At 59.1% G+C, this 18,438-nt stretch overlaps 1 protein-coding gene across 1 annotated transcript; it reads right to left on the bottom strand.

Annotated features, from left to right (window-relative positions):
* Window positions 5,432–15,555, bottom strand: DACT2 (dishevelled binding antagonist of beta catenin 2). The gene is made up of 4 exons (XM_005659107.3): window positions 15,077–15,555; window positions 9,634–9,766; window positions 8,425–8,733; window positions 5,432–7,744 (listed from the first exon to the last, which is right to left on the bottom strand). Exons 1-4 carry the CDS (start codon window positions 15,311–15,313, stop codon window positions 6,177–6,179), a joined length of 2,247 nt encoding a protein of 748 aa, XP_005659164.2. The 5' UTR covers window positions 15,314–15,555; the 3' UTR covers window positions 5,432–6,176.

Raw genomic sequence — 18,438 nt, 5'->3', positions numbered from 1 at the left:
CAGGTCGGACAAAACCCATGCTGGTTTGTGAGCTGAGCGCAGCACGAGGACGCTTCACCCCAAACACCGCCTCCCGAATGTGTCACCCACCAGCGCGTGTGGCAGCTTCAAGGAGGGTCCCCCGTCCGTGTGCTCTGAAGCCGCTGTCGTCAGCATCCTGAAGGAAGACGAAGCTGGTGGTTTTGAGGAGCCAGTTTCTGTATCAAGCGCAAACCTTCCCTGGGGAAGGTTCCTGTGCTGCGTGATCTGAGAGAGCAGGAAGGCGGGCGCTGTGACGGGGAAGCCGTGGTCTCTCCCGGGTCCGGGCAGATGCGATTACACAGCAGGAGAAGGTGCGCCTTCCAGCTGGGGACCAGGCGCCTTCTAGATGAGCTCAGAGAGGGTTGTGCAAAGTTATCGCAAGAGGAGAGCAGGGGCTTGGCTGCAGACCGGGGTACAGACCTGTTCGGGCAAGGGCTGACCCCACTCCCCCGGCCTCTGGGGGCCGCCTGAGTACTCAGCCTTTTCGCAAGACCATTCACTGCCCAGTGCCCAGGTCACTGGGGAATGGAGTGACCGTATTCACTGCAGATGGCCTCTCGGCTCCCTCGAGTGAGGGACAGGAGAAGGAAGGCCCCCCCGCCCCACGCACAGGCCTGCGGATGCCCCACGGTCCGCGCACCCCCCCACCCCCCTCCCCCAGCCTCCAGCCTCCTCCCTCTCCCCTCCTCCTCCTCCTCCCCCCCGGCACGCGTCCCTGTCTGCACAGATGCAAACTCGGGGTGTGCATCCAGAACAGACCTGGGCTCGGGGAGGCGGCCGTGTCAGCAGGGACTGACCACCCTCCTGTCACCAGCCGGGGTCCCGCCACGGTTACCTGTCACCCAGGAGGGGCAGGGTGGTGCGCACCCGGATCTGAAAGTCCAGGCCATCCCGCCATGTTTCAGAAAGCCGTCGAGCGGGCCGTACCGTCTGTCCCATTGGAAAAAGGCAGCGATCCAGCGTAGGAGCCCACGCGGGGTGGGCGGGCGGCGAGACGGAGACGTGACAGAGGAGGTGATGTTGAAACATGGGGCTGAAGGACTTGTTGCTGCGTTTGCTGTGGATTTTATCCTTGGTCAGGAGACTGTGGCTGAAAGAAACATAAAAATGAAAATAAAATGGAATAAAGTACCCAAAATGGAATAAAAAAATTAAGAATAGAAAAATTCTGATTAGAAATTCTTGGGTCTCGCAAGGAGGGATGTTCTCTTTAACAACAGGAATACATTCTTGTTTCAGGGAGAATTCTCGTTTCTCCCCAGGGTAAATGAAGGACGTTGGGAAGTCGCGAGTTTTCTTTGCATTAGATGTCGCTGCTGCTTCGGGTGCCTTCTGCAAGAGGCCGAGGGCCCCCGCGCCACAGAAAGGCCGCGAGCCCCGCGTCTTGCTGCGTGCCCACGGCTCCAGCACCTGCTACCCGGCCAGGACCACCTGCGTCTTCCTAGACCCATCTCGGCTCAGCTGGGGAACGGCCTTCCCACATCCACGTCTAGCAGATTCTCCCTGCTCCTGAGAGACTGGCCGTCCACTGGGCAGTGGCCAGACCACCTGTGACCAGGGAGCTCTGGGCTGAGCCTGCAGTCACCTGCCCAGGAAGCCACCCCTGCCCCTCGTCTGATAAACTTCCCAGGGACCTGCCCCGAGTCGGCCTGCAGGAGCCCAGGTTCCGTCCGCAGTGACAGGTTGCCACAAAGCCCAGCCCAGCCGGACCTGGCCAGTGACTGATGCGTGCCTACTTTCTGTTCTTGCTTCCCACCCAGGGCCACCGGAGGAACCCCAGGTGCACCCTCGGATCTCACAGGACCCCCTTCTAGTAACCCCATCCTCTCCCCCGCCTGTCCCCATCACACCTGCACCCCCTTCCCCATGGGAAACTCTCCCATCCCCCACCTACCCAGCTCTGCCAGGAGCTGGTGACAGTAGTTGGGGGTGGTGGCTGACCCCCTGGGGCAGCAGCGCTGTATGATCAGCCCTGCTGGTGGGGGGTCTTCCCTCATGCCCACACCTCAAGGACCTCACGTACTGGCTGGGATCTGGACTCCCTCGGACCACCCCACTGGACCACTCAGCCTCTCGCCTGCCCCGGCTCCAGACACCTGCTCTGCCCTACGCCCACTCCCCTCTCCTCCCTGCCCCCCCGCCCCCTCTCAGCACCCAGCCCCTCTTGGCCTCTGCTCGTCCCGGGTGGACTAGAACTGGCTGCCCGCTCAGCACAGACACCACTGCACGGGCCTGGCCTCCCCAGGGGCTGCTGGCTGGTCTGTGTTGGTTGCATGCTTTCTCCAACTAGAGAGGCTTTCCAACATGGGGGCCCTGCCGTTTCCCGTTCCCCCGAGACAGTGGGTGCTCCGGGGAGGCGGGCGACTGGGAGGAAGATCTGGTCGTAAGGACACTACAGGTTTTCTCTCCTCCAGGCCTGTCACTGCTTTTTCCTTCTCGCTCTCCCACCTGCTGCTCTGTGGACAGGGGCCTTGGGGCACGGCACAGCAGCCCCGCAACCCGGTGGTTGAAACCAGAGCAATTCCGCCGTCGGGCTGCCAGCCGGGGTTCTCCTTGGCCTGTAGGTGAGGCCACCTGTGCCCATGTGCCTCTTCCCAGTCCCGGCAAGGGCACCCACCCCCAGGACCTCAACTTCTCTGATCAACCCTCCCCAGCACCGTCCCCTGGGGGCAGAGCTTCAACGTGTGACTCTGGGGGACAAGCAATTCAGTTCATAATAAAAAAGAAACGTTCCATTTCCTTAAGTTAGACCATGTAACTCGATAAGGTAACCGGGGTATCTTCTCTGAATTAATTACACTTTTTTTCGAATTTTTACGTATTACCAGTTCATATACATTTAATTTCACCTTAACTTGACTTTGATCTTTAGAAAGAACTATTTTATCCATATATACATATATATGGATATACATTTATAATTACATTATAAATATACATATATATAGCTGAAATATTTGTATTTCAATCATGTTGGAAGCTATACATGCTTTCTGGGAACCTCAAAAGTCAAACAGTAAACTGACTTTTTTGAAGGGCTTTAGGGATGGGAAATAGCTTATCCGTCTGCAAATGCCCTTGAAGGCCCCCCCCGTCATTTAACGGACCCCCCCCCCCTTCCGGGTTGCAGGCCACCTTCTGTGAAGGGGCGCGTCCTGCTCCGTTTCCCCTTCACTCCGAGCCGCTGCAGCCGTATCTGTTCTGAGGGTCAAGAGCTCCGACTACAAACCCGGGAGCGGGTGACTGGGGGTCGCGCTCCCTCCGGGTTTCCACGCGTTCTCCCCGGACCCTCTGCTTCCCCGAACGGCCCTCTTTGCCTCCGCGGCCCCTCGGACTCTCTCTCGCTCCAGGATCCTGCTGCGGACGGACCAGGCCTGCTTCTGGCTGCTGTTGTCCACTTGTCTGCTGCACTGTGCGAATTTCCCGAAGGGCCCTGGCAGCGCTGGGGTGACCCCCGCGAGGCAGGTGGGAGACCCTCTCTGGCCCCCCACCCAACCGGGAGGCCCCGTCTGGTCTCCCCCTGCCCGTGGCCTCCTCAGGGGCCCTCCTGCCTGGCCGTCCCCTCCCTCGGCCCTTCCTCCTGCTCCTCGGACTGGAGCCTGGGGTCAGCGGCCGGTGGCCAAAGCCCGAGGCGCAGCGCCCGGTTTACAGGAGGAAACAGGGAGGCCGCACCTGCTACCCACCCAGCAGGCCCTGAACCCAGGGCTGCGTCCTTCGGTGGAGCTGGGGGGAGAATTGGCACCCCCGCCCCACGTGAGTGGAAGGACGTGGCCCTAGAGCTGTATTTATTTCCAGCAAAACCTGCCGAGAGGAAAGGCAAGAGCAGCGGTGAGAAGCAGCATGGGCCCCGGGCAGCCACAGTGTGCGTGTGTGTGTGTGTGTGTGTGTGTGTGTATGAGCCTCTGTGTGTGTGGGGGGGGCCCTCTGTGTGTGTGTGCACATGCATGGCTGTGAGTGTGTGTATGTGTCTGTGTGTATGCCTCTGTGTGTATGTCTGTGGGCCTGTGTGTGTGTGTCTGTGGTGTGTGTGTGTGTGTGTGTGTGTGTGTGTGTGTGTGTATGTGTAGGCCTCCAAGGCTGGGGAGAGACCGAGACAGACAGAGAAGGAGGGAGCTGAAGGCGCAGGGGGAGGAGTGGGGTGGGGGGGAGAGGGGGACACAGATGGACTGACTTGGCAGCTTGTCACGGAGGCCACGGTTGGGCTTTGTTTGGAGCCAGGGCAGTGTGTGCGGGCAGGTTGGCGTGGTCAGCTGGCACGACTAGTTTGCACAGTTAGTTTGCTGGGTTGGTTCGCGGCCGCACAGACAGGCCCGGGTCCCCTGGGCAGGACACGTCTTCCTCTGGCCGCCTTTGGCGCCTGACTCATGGGGCGATGGAGCCTGGGTTCTGAGAGGAGAAACTGTCAGAAAGAAGAGCCGGGGCCACACCCACGGCACCCGTCCCTCAGAGACCCCACGTGACCAGGCCAGACACAGCCTGACACGGGACAGGCTCCCCGACCACGGAGGAGGCAGGACAGCATTCAAAGCCCTGGACCGAGGGAAGGTCCACAGACGCGAGGGGACGTCAAGCAGAGCAGAGGGCGCCGTTCCTCCAGGGCGGCAGGTGTGGACGTGGACGGGAGCCCGCAGGCCCGAGGGCGGCGGGAACCGCTGACTCGGACACCCTTTCACAAGAGCCTCGCCTGCTGGAGGCCCTGGCAGAACCGGTGCCCGGCCCCTCTGCCCCATGGTTGGGCATTAGACCGTTAAAGAAAACACCTCGTCTTTTACCAAAACCCCACGGCGGTGGCCTTTGACGTTTCCCCAGATACCAAGGCCGTTTTTGAAAAAGCCTCGGAAAACCCTCTCACCGCTGCTGGTGAGCAGACGCTGTAGAGCCCAGGTGGGAATTCTGCGTAGACAGACTCAGGGGAAGGCCCAAACTCAGTAGCTCCGGGCCCTTCGATACGGTTGCGTGTTTGAGGTTTCAGGGCGTCTGTCCTGCCTGCACTCTCAGGACCCTTAGCCCCGGGTCCAAAAGCTGAAGCTCTCTGTTCTGGAAGGTGAATCGCTTTTTAAAATGTTAACCGCTCTTAAACTGCATCCTGAAACTAGTTGTCTGGTGTGTGACTAACATTTAGTATAAAATCTGCTACCGTTTTAGCTCGTTTTCTTACAGTTTTCATTGAAAAGTTCCTGCCAACCGTGCACTTAGCCCCAGGGTGGGATGGAGGGCCCCCGGGGGGGGCTCCGGGGGAAGCCCCCCCTTCTTTCCGCCTCCGGGCCCATAGAAGAGCTTCGAACAGTTCAGGATAAAGCCACGTCAGGATCTAAAGGGCAGATATTCTCAGCAGGCAGCTTCCCTGACAATCCCACCTCTCTGAACAGTTGAGGGAAGTTTCCTTTGAAAAATAAACACCAAAACAGGGTTTCTTCAAAAACACTTTTATGCTCAATTTACACGTGTCAGAAAGAGCTCAGAGTCTCCTCGGGTGACGTGGGCCTCGCCGCCTGGGGGGAGAGGGCGTCCGCAAGGCGAGGGAGACTTCGGGCTTCCTGACGGCCGCCACAGCCCGGAGGGCGGGGAGGCTGCGGGCAAAGACTGATCTGCAAAGAGACGGCGTGACGGGCGCTTATTCACGTCGAGGGTATGTGAAGGCCCTCAGATCCCGTTAGCACAGTCCTGCAGCCACCTCTTCGGGAGAACGCCTTTGGGGAGGAATAGTCAACAGGCTGGGGACACGCTGACCGCCCAGCCGAGGGGGACAGACACAGGACGGAGGAAAGTGACCACCGGCTCCAGGCGCAGGCCTGGGGAGCTGGGCTGCAGGGCGTGTGACCTGGGAAGAGGCTGGAGGAGGAGGAAGAGGTGCCCGGGAGGCTGGTCCCATCGGGTCTCAGCTCTGCAGACAGACCGTCTCCACCGGGGCGGGGGTGGGGCCGCGTGGCGGTCACAGCCTGACCCTGGGCGGTGCCCAGGGACCTGCCCACCAACCCCTTCCAGCCAGAGGGTGGCTTCGGAGGTAAAGCCAAGTGGCCAGATGACACGGACCTGCACACCAAATCCCGTGAGGCTGGGCCCTCCCCAGGCATGAAAGGCCCCTCTGTGCCCGCCGTGCGCCACTGTCCGTCGCTCCTTCTCCCGGGCCTGGACGGCTCAGGGGCTGCCGCACCTCACACCATGGTCATGACCTTGAGCGTGGCCGGCTGGAACCTGCGGATCTTCTTCTTCAGGGCCCTGGAGGCCTTGACGCGGCACAGCCTGGGCACCGGGGGCAGCGGGGGTCTGGAGCTGGCCGGGGCCCGCGGGGGTGCTGCCCGGCTGCTCTGCGCGCCACCCTCCACGTCACTGCCGCTGGACTCCGCGTCCCCGAAGCGGTTGGCCGTGTGGTCGCTGGCCTCATCCTCGCTGCTCTCCGCGACGGTGGAGGGGAAGAGGGACGCGCACTCGGCCGAGCACTCGGAGCCGTCTGACTCGCTCCTGGTGCGGGCGTCCTGGCGGGGCAGCTTGGGCCGGGCCCTGGCGCACACAGGCCGCGGGCCGCCCCCTCTCCTGGCCGCTGGCCTGCGGGGCCCCGGGCTGGGGTCTGGGTGGGCCCGGGCAGAGATCTCCACGGAGGACGGCCACTTGCGCGGCTTCCTCCCGGCCGCCCCGCTGGCCGCCAGGGGAGCCGTGTCCAGGGGGAACAAGGCCTGGGCCGACGCCTGGTGACCGTCCCGTCGGGCCACCAGCAGGGGCACAAAGAAGGACACGGGGTAGAGGCTGGACTCGGAGCAGGACCGGCCGGGCACCTCCCTGGCCCGGGGGGACTCCAGACAGAGCCCCCAGACTCTGAGGGCGGCCGGGGGGCTGCGAAGGCGCCCCACTGCAGTTGCGGCCTCCCAGACCTCAGCGCCTTGTCGCTGGGCTCCCTCCTGACCCTCACAGGCTTTGTCTGGAGGGGCCCCCTGTCTGCCCTGTGGGAGCTGCTCTGTGGGCAACGATGTGGGGGGGGACACAACGTCCAGGGGCCGGAGGGGGGCTCTGCCCGTCCACCCGCTCACACGATAGGCTGCCTTTGCCCATCCGGCCATCCAGAGCCGGCTGCTGAGCCCAGGAGCGGGCAGAGGGGGCCCGGCCACACCCCAGCCGGGGGCAGCCTGGACCAGCCTCCCCGTGGAGGCAGCTGCTCCAGGGCTTAGGTCCCTCCTCCACAAGGCCACTGGGGCGCAGAGGACCCACGGGGGCACAGGGCCCGGCTGCTCGAGGCTGTCCCTGCCAGCGACCCCGCCCTGGGCCGCCCCCCTCCCCTCTGCCCTCCCCTGGGGGCAGACCAGCTTCTCCAGGCCAGCTTCCCTGTCTGCTCTCTGGCCACTGAGCTCCTGTGGGGATGGGGGTGCCTCCTGGGGGGGCGGCCTTCGGGCCCGCAGTCGCAGCAGACGGTCTATATAGGCTCCGGCAGGGCCAGCCTCAAGGACCAGTCCAGTCCGGATGGAGCTCGGACCTGCGGGGCCGGGAAGGGGCTGCCTGGGGGGTGAGAGGCCGTCGCTCTGTGATGTCTCCTTGTTGACAGCAAAGAGAGGGCTCTGCAGAGCCACGGCGTGCAGGGGGCTGGGGAACGGGTACACCTCCCTGCCCCCCTTGGACACCAGGTCGCACTGGAACTTGGGGTCCATGCCACGGCAGAGGAGGGGAGCGGCCTTGGGGTGGGCGCTGGCTTTCTGGAGCCCCACCTCCGCCATGAGAACTCTTTCAAGGTCACCTGGGAAGGAGAAGAAAAACAAAACGTCTAGAAAGGAAGGACTGAGTGTGGCTTCTCTGTCCCGGCTGCGGCCGGAGGTGGGCAGGACGGACCCCGCCTCTCACTCCCTGGACTGCAGGTGTCCTCTGCACACACCCCACCATCACGCCCTTCCAGCCACAGCCTTGAAGGTGAGTCCTGGACCTGATGGGGCGGAGGGCGCCCAGGAGATGGGGCTTCGCTGACCACACGGTCCAGTCAAGACAAGGTCCCGGAACAGGTGTGGCGAGAACGAAAACCCTGGGACCCCGCGAGACCAGGATTAAAACACGTTCTGAGATGACGTCTTTCCTTTTGGGGGTCTGAAGAGAGAGGGGCTCTTCCCCGGCCCATGGGAGACCACGTGTGAACGGAGCTCACACCCACTGGCCCAGGGCAGAGCCCGGGAGGGTGGTGGAAGCTGTGGAGTGACGTTCATTTTACATAAGAGATGCTTTTTATTGCAACAGCCCTGCCACAGTGAACAGAAGTGGGCGTTTGGCTCCTACCTCCATCCAAACCCCAAAAAAGCCTGCAGAAAATTTGGAGCAGCACCTGTGGGGGTGGTACAGCACCACAGGCGCCCCCACCCCCCACCCTGTGCTCAGCAGGGCGGCCACCGCCACCGGGATGGGGCCACCCCACCACCCAGCCCTCCGTACCTGTGGAGACCGGCCTGGGCCGGGACTCGTGCTGCAGCTGGCCTGTGTCCTCCTCGCTGGCCTGGGGCCCCCATGCAGGCAGGGGGACCCCACACACAGTGGTCTCGTCGGCCGACCGGGGCCGGCAGTCCCCTGCACCGGGCCTGGCCTTGGGGGTGGCGGGCAGCAAGGTGCCCAGGGAGCAGGAAGTGAGGTCACTGCACACAGACGTGCAGGAGGTGCCCAGGGAGCAGGATGCAAGGTCACTGCACACGGACGCACAGGAGGTGCCCAGCGAGCAGGAGCCGCCGTCGCTCAGCTCGTAGAAGCCTGGACGGGGGACAGGGGCGTCAGCACAGTCCAGGCCCAGGCTTCTCCCGGCCTGGGAAGCCCTGCACTAAGGGGGCTGCGGGGACCGTGCTGTCCGTTGCTGCCCATGGAGGGGTGAGGGGACCCCCTTCACGGACGCCCAATGCCTGCTCATCCCTCTCCTGGGCAGGGGGCCCATCTGGCTTCCAGGCCCACGAGAGTCTGGCATCCTCCTCCCTCTCCCACGAGGCTGCCCAGCGCCTTGGAGTCAGCAGGCAGGGAGGGGACAGCGTGTCGGGAGGTCCCCCCCCGTCCCCAGGGCCTGCTGCACAGACGACAGCGCGGACCAGGACAGGATTGTGCAAACTGATAAGAGAACGGTGGGGAGAGAGCGCTGTCTGGGGGAGAACGCTGGCCCCGGGGTGGCCCCCTGCCCTCTGAACCTGGATCTGGGCCAGAAGCCCGCACACCCCGGGCCACAAGGGCCAGCACGACCGATCATCTCCAGGTGACCTTTAGCAGAGGGTACACAGGGCCGCAGGGAGGAAATTTTACTGAGTTTAGGCAGAATTGACCTACAGGCTTAAAAAAAATTCTGTTGTCACATGCAAGTTATTCTTACAACCTCCATGTTGATTCACCCAAAACATAAACCAGAACCTGCCTCGGCCCAGAGAGAAGCGAGAAAAACTCATGGGATTTTTTTTTTCCATGAAAAGCAGTGTTTTTCCAACTCAAACAATGCGTACACCCTCTCTCTCTCTCTTTCCCAAGTGCTTTTAAATAAAAGGATGCCGTCTTTCGTATCCCTCAGTAACATGCTTTTCTAGGCTTGTGAGCAGCCCCTGACTCTCTGGTGGGCTGAAAGCAGAGGCAGGTTCTCCACGCCTCTGTGAACGGGGGTCTCGGCAGGTGCCATACCGGAGCTGGGCCGGCTGTCGGTGTCCGGGACCTCGCTGGAGGTTCTGCGCACGTCCAGCTGCAGCTCGCTGATCTGCTGGTCCAGCTGGTCCAGGTGGGTTTTCAGGCCGACGTCCTGGTGTCTCAGATGGTTCTAAGAAGGGAAGAGGGAGGCAAGACCACTGAGCGCAGAGGTTGAAAACCCAGACTCTGCGTGAAGCTGTGTCGCCCGGACGGCCCAGCTCCCCGGCGCGCAGGCAGCTCGCCCTGACGGCTCTCCTGCCTCCAGCGGGTCCCCCAGCTGCAGATCTTATCAGCAGTTTCCCCTTAGACTTTTCTCTGCAAGGACGTGGAGGAATAGAGAGCTGGGAGAGGGGCGTCAGGACCAAAACGGCGCAAGAGACGAGGACCTGCTGAGCAGCACGGGGAGCTATGTACACTCGACGCTCTGTGACAGCCGTAAGGGAATCTGGGAAAGAATCTATACATTATTATAGCTCATAGGCACATAATTATGGACCTTCTGCACGTCTGTGATACATATATACACAGAATCGAATCACTGTGCTGCACAGTGAAACGAACGCAGCGTTATAAATCAACCGTACTTCACTTAAGACCCCCCCAAACAGCACGGGGACACCTCCTCTGGCAGGAGTCACGGGGTCTTTGCCGTCTGTGGAGGAAGCCGGTTTCCAGGTGTCTGTGTCGCCCTGTTCGTTCACGGCAGCCCCATCTGTGACGTGGGGAGGGCAGACCCTTCAGCTTTTCAGCGGGTTGGGAAAGTCCCAGGAGAGAAGAGAGGTCCCCGCCTTCCGCAGAGTCTTAGCCCCCACAACCCAGGTGGTATTCTGAACCCTTCTGGCTGTCGGGGGGCTTTGGGGGAGGTGGAGGCGCTGAGATGAAAGTGCTGGGCGCCCGTGTAGCCGGAACACCTGCCCCAGGATGCTTCTGGCTTCGGGAGTCCACATCACAGCTCTGCCCTCCAAGGCGCTGGCTTCTCCAGGCCTCGGCTTCCCCAGCTGTGAAATGGGCTACTAGGAGCGTTACCCACACGTATATGTGTGTGTACGTCCTGTCATGTGCATACGACACACGTGTGTGGTTAACGCTCACACGCATTCACACATGTAGGTCGTACGTGTGTAAAACAGCCCTGAGTGCTTAATAAATGCCGATTTCCTTCCTCTGGAGATAAAACTGCAGCCTATTTCAAGGTCCACTGCCTGAGTTTCTCGAGCAGCCATTAAATTGGAGGCAAATAATTGGTGGACGTCATTATAAGGCTCGTCCTGTTTAAGGAAATGATTACTGGACCTTCAAATTTTTCTACGGGAAACGAGGAACCACCTCAGTGATTTCAGCAACATGAGAGGTGGGTCCACGGCGGCTGTGACCGCCGATTCTCAGGTGACGCAAACCGGGGGGGCCCGTGGGCCCGACGCCCTGGGAGCAGCAGCCCCTCGCAGCCAAAGCCACTTGCCTCAGGACCCAATTCAGGGGCTCAGGAGAGCTTTGCCACAGGGGAATCTGCCAGCCTCCTGTGACAGTACACAGAACACCCCAAACCATGCTGGGTTTAATCGAAACGTACCCCCGGAGCCACCCAGCCTGGCCGACGCCACCTGGCTTCCCACCTGACCGCTCACCCAGGAAAAGGGCCCGCGGGGTGGGGCGCGGGCAGCAAAGACGCTCCTGCCAATTGCCATCCGGGTGAAAAGCACTGAGAGTCAAACAAAGGGGATTTTGACTCAAACCACTTGTCTTCTGTTGGAAAACTAAGACCACGGAACCGACAGAGAATCCGCTTCCCCTGACCACGCTTCCGCAGAGAATCCACTTCCCCTGACCACACTTCCGTGTTTAAACCATTGATCTGACCGCTTCCCAACCGCGACCTCCTCTTCCTTCTGAAGGAGACGTCTCTGGATTCGTGCTTGGCTGCTTTTCTCCGGCTCCGAGCCCCTCCCCACGAAAAAGTCGCCCCAGTGAGCTTGCGCGGGAATAGCAGCTTTGTCATTACTGTTTGCGCAGCCCGCCTGCAGACCTGCAGGCCCTGGGGGAGCTCGGATGGTTTACGCAGCTGCCCCACCACGGGGGCCGCCGGCAGCAGGACGCACACGGTCCTCTGTGACCCTCCTGCCCTCCCTGGGGGTTCCCGTGTCTCTGCTTTTCATTGACGCTTCCTCGGCCTTCAGCTTTGTGCCAAGTCAAAGTTGCTTATGTGGTCAGGAAAGAGCCTAAGCCACCGCAGGCCCGGGCCCAGAGCATGTACAGCCACATGTGTCTGCAGAGAAAACGCGTCTCAGAAACGTCAGTGGCGCCCAGCGAGCAGGACCGGGGCCACTGCCCAAGTCCCGCCAGAGCCGCGAGCAAGCTGGTGCGGCCACCTGGCCGGCACTCACTGCAGGCGTTCAGGCTCATGGTCAGGGCGCCGTGTCCTGCCGGAGTGCCCCCAGCCCGGGCGAGAGTGCAGCCCGGTGCCCAGGGGCCAGGAGCACCTGGGGTCCACGCAGACTCTGGGCTCCTCGCCACCAGCTTACAGAGACTCCAGGGCACGCCCAGGAGACTGGGTTTGGACAAGCTTCCCAGGGACCAGTGTCTTTACGACAAAAGTCTGAGAACGTCCACCAGGGCCACGCCGTTAGAAGCAGAGGTTTCCTCTGTGTGCCAGAGGCGTGATCGGGGGCCCCCCGCTTTGCCTTCTGCTTCGTCTCCAACTCAGCTTCCCGGCTTTCCCCAGGCTTTAGGGCAGATACCGAGGATGAAAAGGAAAAGCGCCCGAGGTCAGACGCAGGGACGCCTCCAAGTCACCCCTCTGCTCCGGACAGCGGAGGACAGGCGCAGGAAGCATCTTCCCCATGAATTCCGAGGCATCGCCCGCGCCCTGCAGGGGGGAACGTTACCACCTCGCTTGAAGAGTCCGTCGAGGGGCCGGGTCACCGACCGGCCTCAGGGATAACAAGCACTTGCACCTGCGGCTCCCTTCCCACCCGTGACCTTGAGCGTTCCCAGAGCAAGCGCCATCGGTCCAAGGAAAAGGCCAGATGCTGTGCCGACAGCTGGAGAGTCAGGCCCGCAGCTCCCGCAGGGCTCAGGGCCGGCCCCTGCCAGCGAGGAGCTGCTGCCCCTCAGGGCCAAGGCACGTCATGACCGGCAAAGCCACCACGGGAGAGTCCCCAGGATCCCTTTCCCAGCAGGTCCCCAGAGAGAGCCTTCCCCCACTTCCCAGTGGGGGGCCCTCCTGGCGGGAGACGGGGCTTCCAGGCTCTGGGGCAGCCTGGTCTTTCCACGTCGTCGTTCTGGGATGTAGCCCGAGTAAAAATGGGAATGGCAGCCACTTCTCCCAGGAAGACGCAGAGAGGTGAGCCCAGGAACGGCCTCACTGGTGAGGGCTGCAGGGGTCAGAGGTCGCTGTGGGGCTTTAATTAGCTTAGAAATCTAGACTGCCGAGACAGTAAATACAGAAACCATTTCCCCTTTGTTAGAGCCATCCAAGCTGCTCGCTTATTTATCCAACAGAGACTCACAAAGTACCTGCGACAGGCTTCTTTTTGTAACTTCAGACGCAGCGGTTGAAAAGGCGCTGCCGTTCTGATAAGTGTTAGTGTGATGGACACTGCTGTTCTCCAGACTGCACTTTCAATCCCCAAAGGTTCAAACTCATTCTCACTTGGGGACGTCTGTGGGATAAGGCTGCCGAGGGTCAGATAAAATTCTTCCTGTCCTCACACCTGAATGGTGACCCTCCCACCCAGGCGGACCCGGGGTGGGCGTGGGAGGGGCCCCGGGTTAGCGGGGAGTCAGTGAAACGAGCCCCCGAGCTGGAGAGGAAGGTTAGACTGCACTCTTCCTCTTGGAACCAGGACCACTCCTAATTTTTTCCCTGCAAGAAAAATGTGAACGTGTTAATTGCCGGGCTGATGTCACACATATTCCATTGTTCTTCTCTTTTGATCACATCATCTGTTGCAAGAACAAAGTTTCAAGACAAAGTGTGCGTGTTTCTTCTGGTCCCCACATTAAAAAAAAAATAAAAACAAAAAAAAAAACCTGTTTGATCTTCTCTCCTAAAAGGCTACGTGTAATTAGAGGCTGAGTCGTCACCAAGTCTGATTTGTATATTACTGAAGCCAAGTTAATCGTCACCTGCACTCCAGCTCCCTGGACAGAGCCACTCAGAGCAGCACTGCAGAGCCCGCCCCACCCCGCCCTGCCCCGCCCGGCCTGCATCTGTGCGGGCTTTTGTGAGCTTCCCCAGGCTCCTGCGAAAGGTAGGATGTGCCTGGGTGCACCCAGCACACGCTAGCCAGCTAAGCCTCGGCTATGACTTGATAAGAAGCTGTGAAGGTTCCACTCAGTAACTAGCTCCTTCCCTCAGGGTGGCAGGTGGTGAATCACAGGAGAGGGGGTGGCTGCCCAGGTAGCCCCCCCCCCCCCCCCCCCCCAATGTGGGAAGATAGCAGGGTCCTGGGAGGCATCTCAAGCCTCCGCTTCCTGATCCACTAATCCAGAAGCAGTTAACAAATCATTCACAGGCCTGCCCTAAGCAGATAGCAATGCTACAGCTCCCTCCAGGCTGCTTTGCAACTTCTCAACAGGGCAGAGTTAAGGTCTCATTTCAAAGAAATGCCACTTGGAGTAAGAGAGTCGATTCTATCAAATAGACATCTCGCTACATAGCCTTTTCATTTTCCCTGTAAAACATACTGCAGAACTGCAAACCTCTCTTGAATCGCCCCCAGTACATGAAATGAAGCCCCACGGGGATTAACAATCGCAATCATCATCTGGGGAGTGTCTTTAATGACAAAAAGGACCCGCATTCAGAGCAGCGCCGGCAGGCTCAGAAGGCGCAGTGGGGAGCAATCCTAGGGGCCCCGGTTCCACCGCCGCGCACAGGACACACCTCTTCTCATAGGTCAGGTTACAATTTGAAGTTGGAGAGCCCCTCATCACACACACGCTCTCCCCCAAACCTTGATACCCCGACAAGACCCCAGCGTCACTGGGGACAACCTGGGGTGAGCTTTGCAGGCTGGCCCTGCTGTCGGTGAACCCACGCAGCGGCGCGGAAGCTGCCCCCCGGAATACGGTACCAGGACCCCAAGTAGCCCCCACCGGGGAAAACCGAACGAAAGCGTTCTTATCAGCACACCCTGGAACCCCCAACAATCAGGGGTTACGTCCTCGAAGTCTGCGCGGGGAAGTAGGCAGAGCCCGGAGCCTGGAAGCGCGGCCAGGCGCGGGAGTGCAGGGCCGGGCGGCTTTCAGGACGCGGATCCTCAGCCCTGCGCCTCGGGCCTCTGCGTCCTTCTCCTTTGGGACCAAATCGCGCCCTTTGAAATCTCCGAAGGGACCCTCAATCGATCAGGCAACTCCTCCGTCTCCCGCCCGCCCCCGCGGCCGGAGAACCTGTCCCCGCGACCCCGCAGCCGCCGCCCGCCCCCCGCGCACCCCTTACCAGCTGCTCCTGCAGCGCCGCCAGCGCCGCCTCCAGCCGCAGCTCCTGGGCGCGGGGGCCGCGGGGCGCGGCGGGCCCGGGCGGGGGCTGCATGGCCAGGGCGCCCCGCACGCGCGCCTGCTGCCGGGCGCGCAGCCCCTGCAGCTCGTGCAGCCCCGCCAGCGCCGCGCGCAGCCTGGCGCCCACCCGGCGGCGGTCCCAGCCCGTGGGCCCCGGCGGGCCGCCCGGCGCCCACATCCCGCGCTCGGGCCCCCGGAGCGGCCCGAGCCTCCCCGGCCTCCCTCCCGAGCGGCGCCCGCGGTGCGCGCGGCCTCTGCGCCGCCTCTCCCCGCCCCCGGCCCGCAGGTCGCCGAGGGGGGGTGGGACCTATCGGCGGCCGCGGAGGCGGTGTCGGCACCCGCCCCGGGGTCACTGCGGCCGCCCCCCGGCCCGCCCAGTCGGCGGAGCCCCGCGCCCTTGGGGACCCGGGCCGCGCACTCCTATGCGCCCAGGACGCGCGCTGTGACCCCCGGAGCGGACGCAAAGGGAGGGAGGAGCCCGGCGGGCGGGGGCGAAAGTGGAACAAACACAGTGCGAGGCTGTGTTCAGGTTTAAACAATGTTTTAAGGAGAAATTATTGGTTCGAAGCACATTGTAAAGACCGTGCTAGCATTATAAACGCATTAGAACTTCGAAAAAAAACTCCACTTTTCTTGGAAACCTCAGCTTATCCTTTTTTTTGGGGGGGGGATAGCTTTACTGAGATCTAATTCACATACCAGATGCTTCCCTATTTATTTATTTTGCTTTTTAGGTTCCCAGGCTAGGGGTCTAATTGAAGCCACCGCTGCCGGCCTACACCACAGCCACAGCAATGCAGGATCCAAGCCCTGTCTGCGACGTACACCACAGCTCACAGCCACGCCGGATCCCTAACCCACTGAGCAAGTTCGGGGATTCAACCCACAACCTCATGGTTCCTAGTCAGGTTTGTTGCTGCTGCACCAAGACGGGACCTCCTTGGCGCTTCTCCTATTTAAAGTGTACAGTTCAGCAGGGCCTCCTAGGTTCATAAAGTCAGGCAACTATCACCACAGTGGATTGTAGGGCATTTTACCCCCTCCCCTCAATGAAAGCCCTGGGTCCATCAGGGTCCTCCTTCCTTCTCCCACTGCGCCCCAAAGGTCAGGCGGCGGGTATGGGTCATGTCATTCAATAGAATCACACAGTCAGGTGGCTTTTACCCCTGGCTTCTTTTACTGGGCATATTTTCAAGGCTCGCCCACGTTGTAGCAGGGCTCTCAGTACATCATTCCTTTTATTTGGTAAGTAATGCTCCATTGCCTGGTAGTCTTCCCAACCTGGGTTCTTGGCCTCCTTCACAAACAGAAATTGCTAAGAGGACAGGCCAGCCATTCAGGCAGGAAGGCTTTACTGCGCCCCCGCTGTCGCTGTCGCTGTTGGGGGCAGGGGAGAGCAGCACAAACAACAGGTTCCCTTGCTTGCTTGCTTCTTGAGGGTGGGGACAAGCTGGTTCCTTCTATGGGGGGGGGGGTAGGGGTGGGTCCAGGGGTCCGGCCAGAGGGGTGACTTAGGTGGTCTCCCCCTGCCCTTGTTGCTGTTGTGTGCAGGGGGCATGCACGGTCCCCGGATTTTGCTCTGGGATCTTCAGAAACGGCAGTTGGGTTTTTAGTTTTTTGTTTCTCATTGTCCATAATTTGCCCCAACTGTTCATTTTTAGTCACTTACAGCTTCTTTGTATTTTGTTGCTGGAGGAGATGTTTGTCCAGATGCAAGCACTGCAGCCACGCAGCCAAGGGTCCCAGGTCCCACGTCCCAGCCTGTCTCAAGTCGGATGCTTTTTATTTACCCACTTATTCCTTGATGCGAAGTCCCCACTTCTGGGCGAAGTCCCCACTTCTGGCTGTCACGGATAGTGCTCTATGGATAGTCACGCCAAGGTTTTATGTCGACATATGCTTTCATTTCTCTTGGGTGTTTACTTGGAGGGCAATTGCTGGGTCATAGGTAATGACTATGATGTGTCATGTTTGGAGGAACTGCCAGCCCACTTTCCAAAGAGGCATTCCCAGCAGTACTGCCAGAATGTTCTGCATGCTTCATGTCCTCACCAACATTGGTCTGTTTGGTTGAGCCGCTCTGGTGCGTATGCAGTGGTGTCTCATTGTGATTTTGATTTCCGTTCCCCACGGCTGGTGATGCTGAGTATCTTTTCATGTGCTACTGGCTGCTTGTGCGTCTCAATGTCTCTTCAGATCCTTTGCCTATGTTAAAAAATGTCTTAAAAAAGTTAAAAAAAACTTTTTATAATTGAGATATAGATGCTCCTTATGTATTCTGGATACAATTCCATCATCGCATATATGTTAGCAAATATTTTGCTCATCCTGAGGGGTATCCTTTCACTTTCTTTCTTTTTGGTTTTTTTAGGCAAGACATAGATTTATTAGAATAGGAAACTTGTGAGAGATGCAAGCAGACAGGCACGGAGGCTCTGCCTCCTTTCACGTTCTTGACAATGCACTTGGCAGTAAAATGTTTTAAATTTTGACCAATTCCAATGTATCTATTTTTTTTCTTTCATTGCCTTACTTTTGGTGTAATATTTGAGAAACCATTGCCTAACCCAAAGATTACATCAGTGCTTTTTTCCTAAGATATTTCAAATAGTTTTAGTATGTGCGTTTAAGTCTTTGATCAGTCTTCCGTTAATTTTTGTATATGACGTGAGGTAGGGGTCCAAATTCATTTTTTTTTAGCACATGGATATTCAGCTGTCCCAGCACCATGTATTTGTTGGGAAGACAGTTCTTTCTCCTTTAAATTGTCTTGGGACATTTGCTGAAAATCAGGTGATTCAGAAAAATCACTCACTGAATTCTCAATTCCTACCTCTATCCTCATGCCAGCCCCACGTTGTTTGATTACCGTAGCTTTGTGGTAAGTTTCCAAGTCAGGAAGTGTGAGTCTTCTAATTGTTCTTTTTCAAGACTGTTTTGACTGTTCAGGGTCCCTTGCGTTTCCACATGAAGCTTAAGATCCAACTTATCTATTTCTGCAAAGAAGCCAGCTGAGATTTTGATGGAGAGTGCCTGGAATCTTAGATCGACTGGAGAAGTATTGTAACCTTAAGGCTGAGTCTTCTGAACCATAAACATGGAATATTTTTCCATTTATTTAGAGCTTCTTTACTTGCCGGTGTTTTGTAGTTTTCAGTGTACAAGTCTTGCACTTAAAAGTATTTCTAAGTACTTTATTCCTTCAAATTATTAAAATTGGAAATGTTTTAAAAAGTCATTTTCATAATGTTCACTGCTGGTGTATAGGAACAAGCAATTTATTTTTGTATACTAATCCAAGCA

This window comes from Sus scrofa, chromosome 1, assembly GCF_000003025.6.
Source record: "Sus scrofa isolate TJ Tabasco breed Duroc chromosome 1, Sscrofa11.1, whole genome shotgun sequence".
NCBI lineage: Eukaryota > Metazoa > Chordata > Mammalia > Artiodactyla > Suidae > Sus > Sus scrofa.
This window is presented reverse-complemented; position numbering and strand designations above follow the sequence as displayed.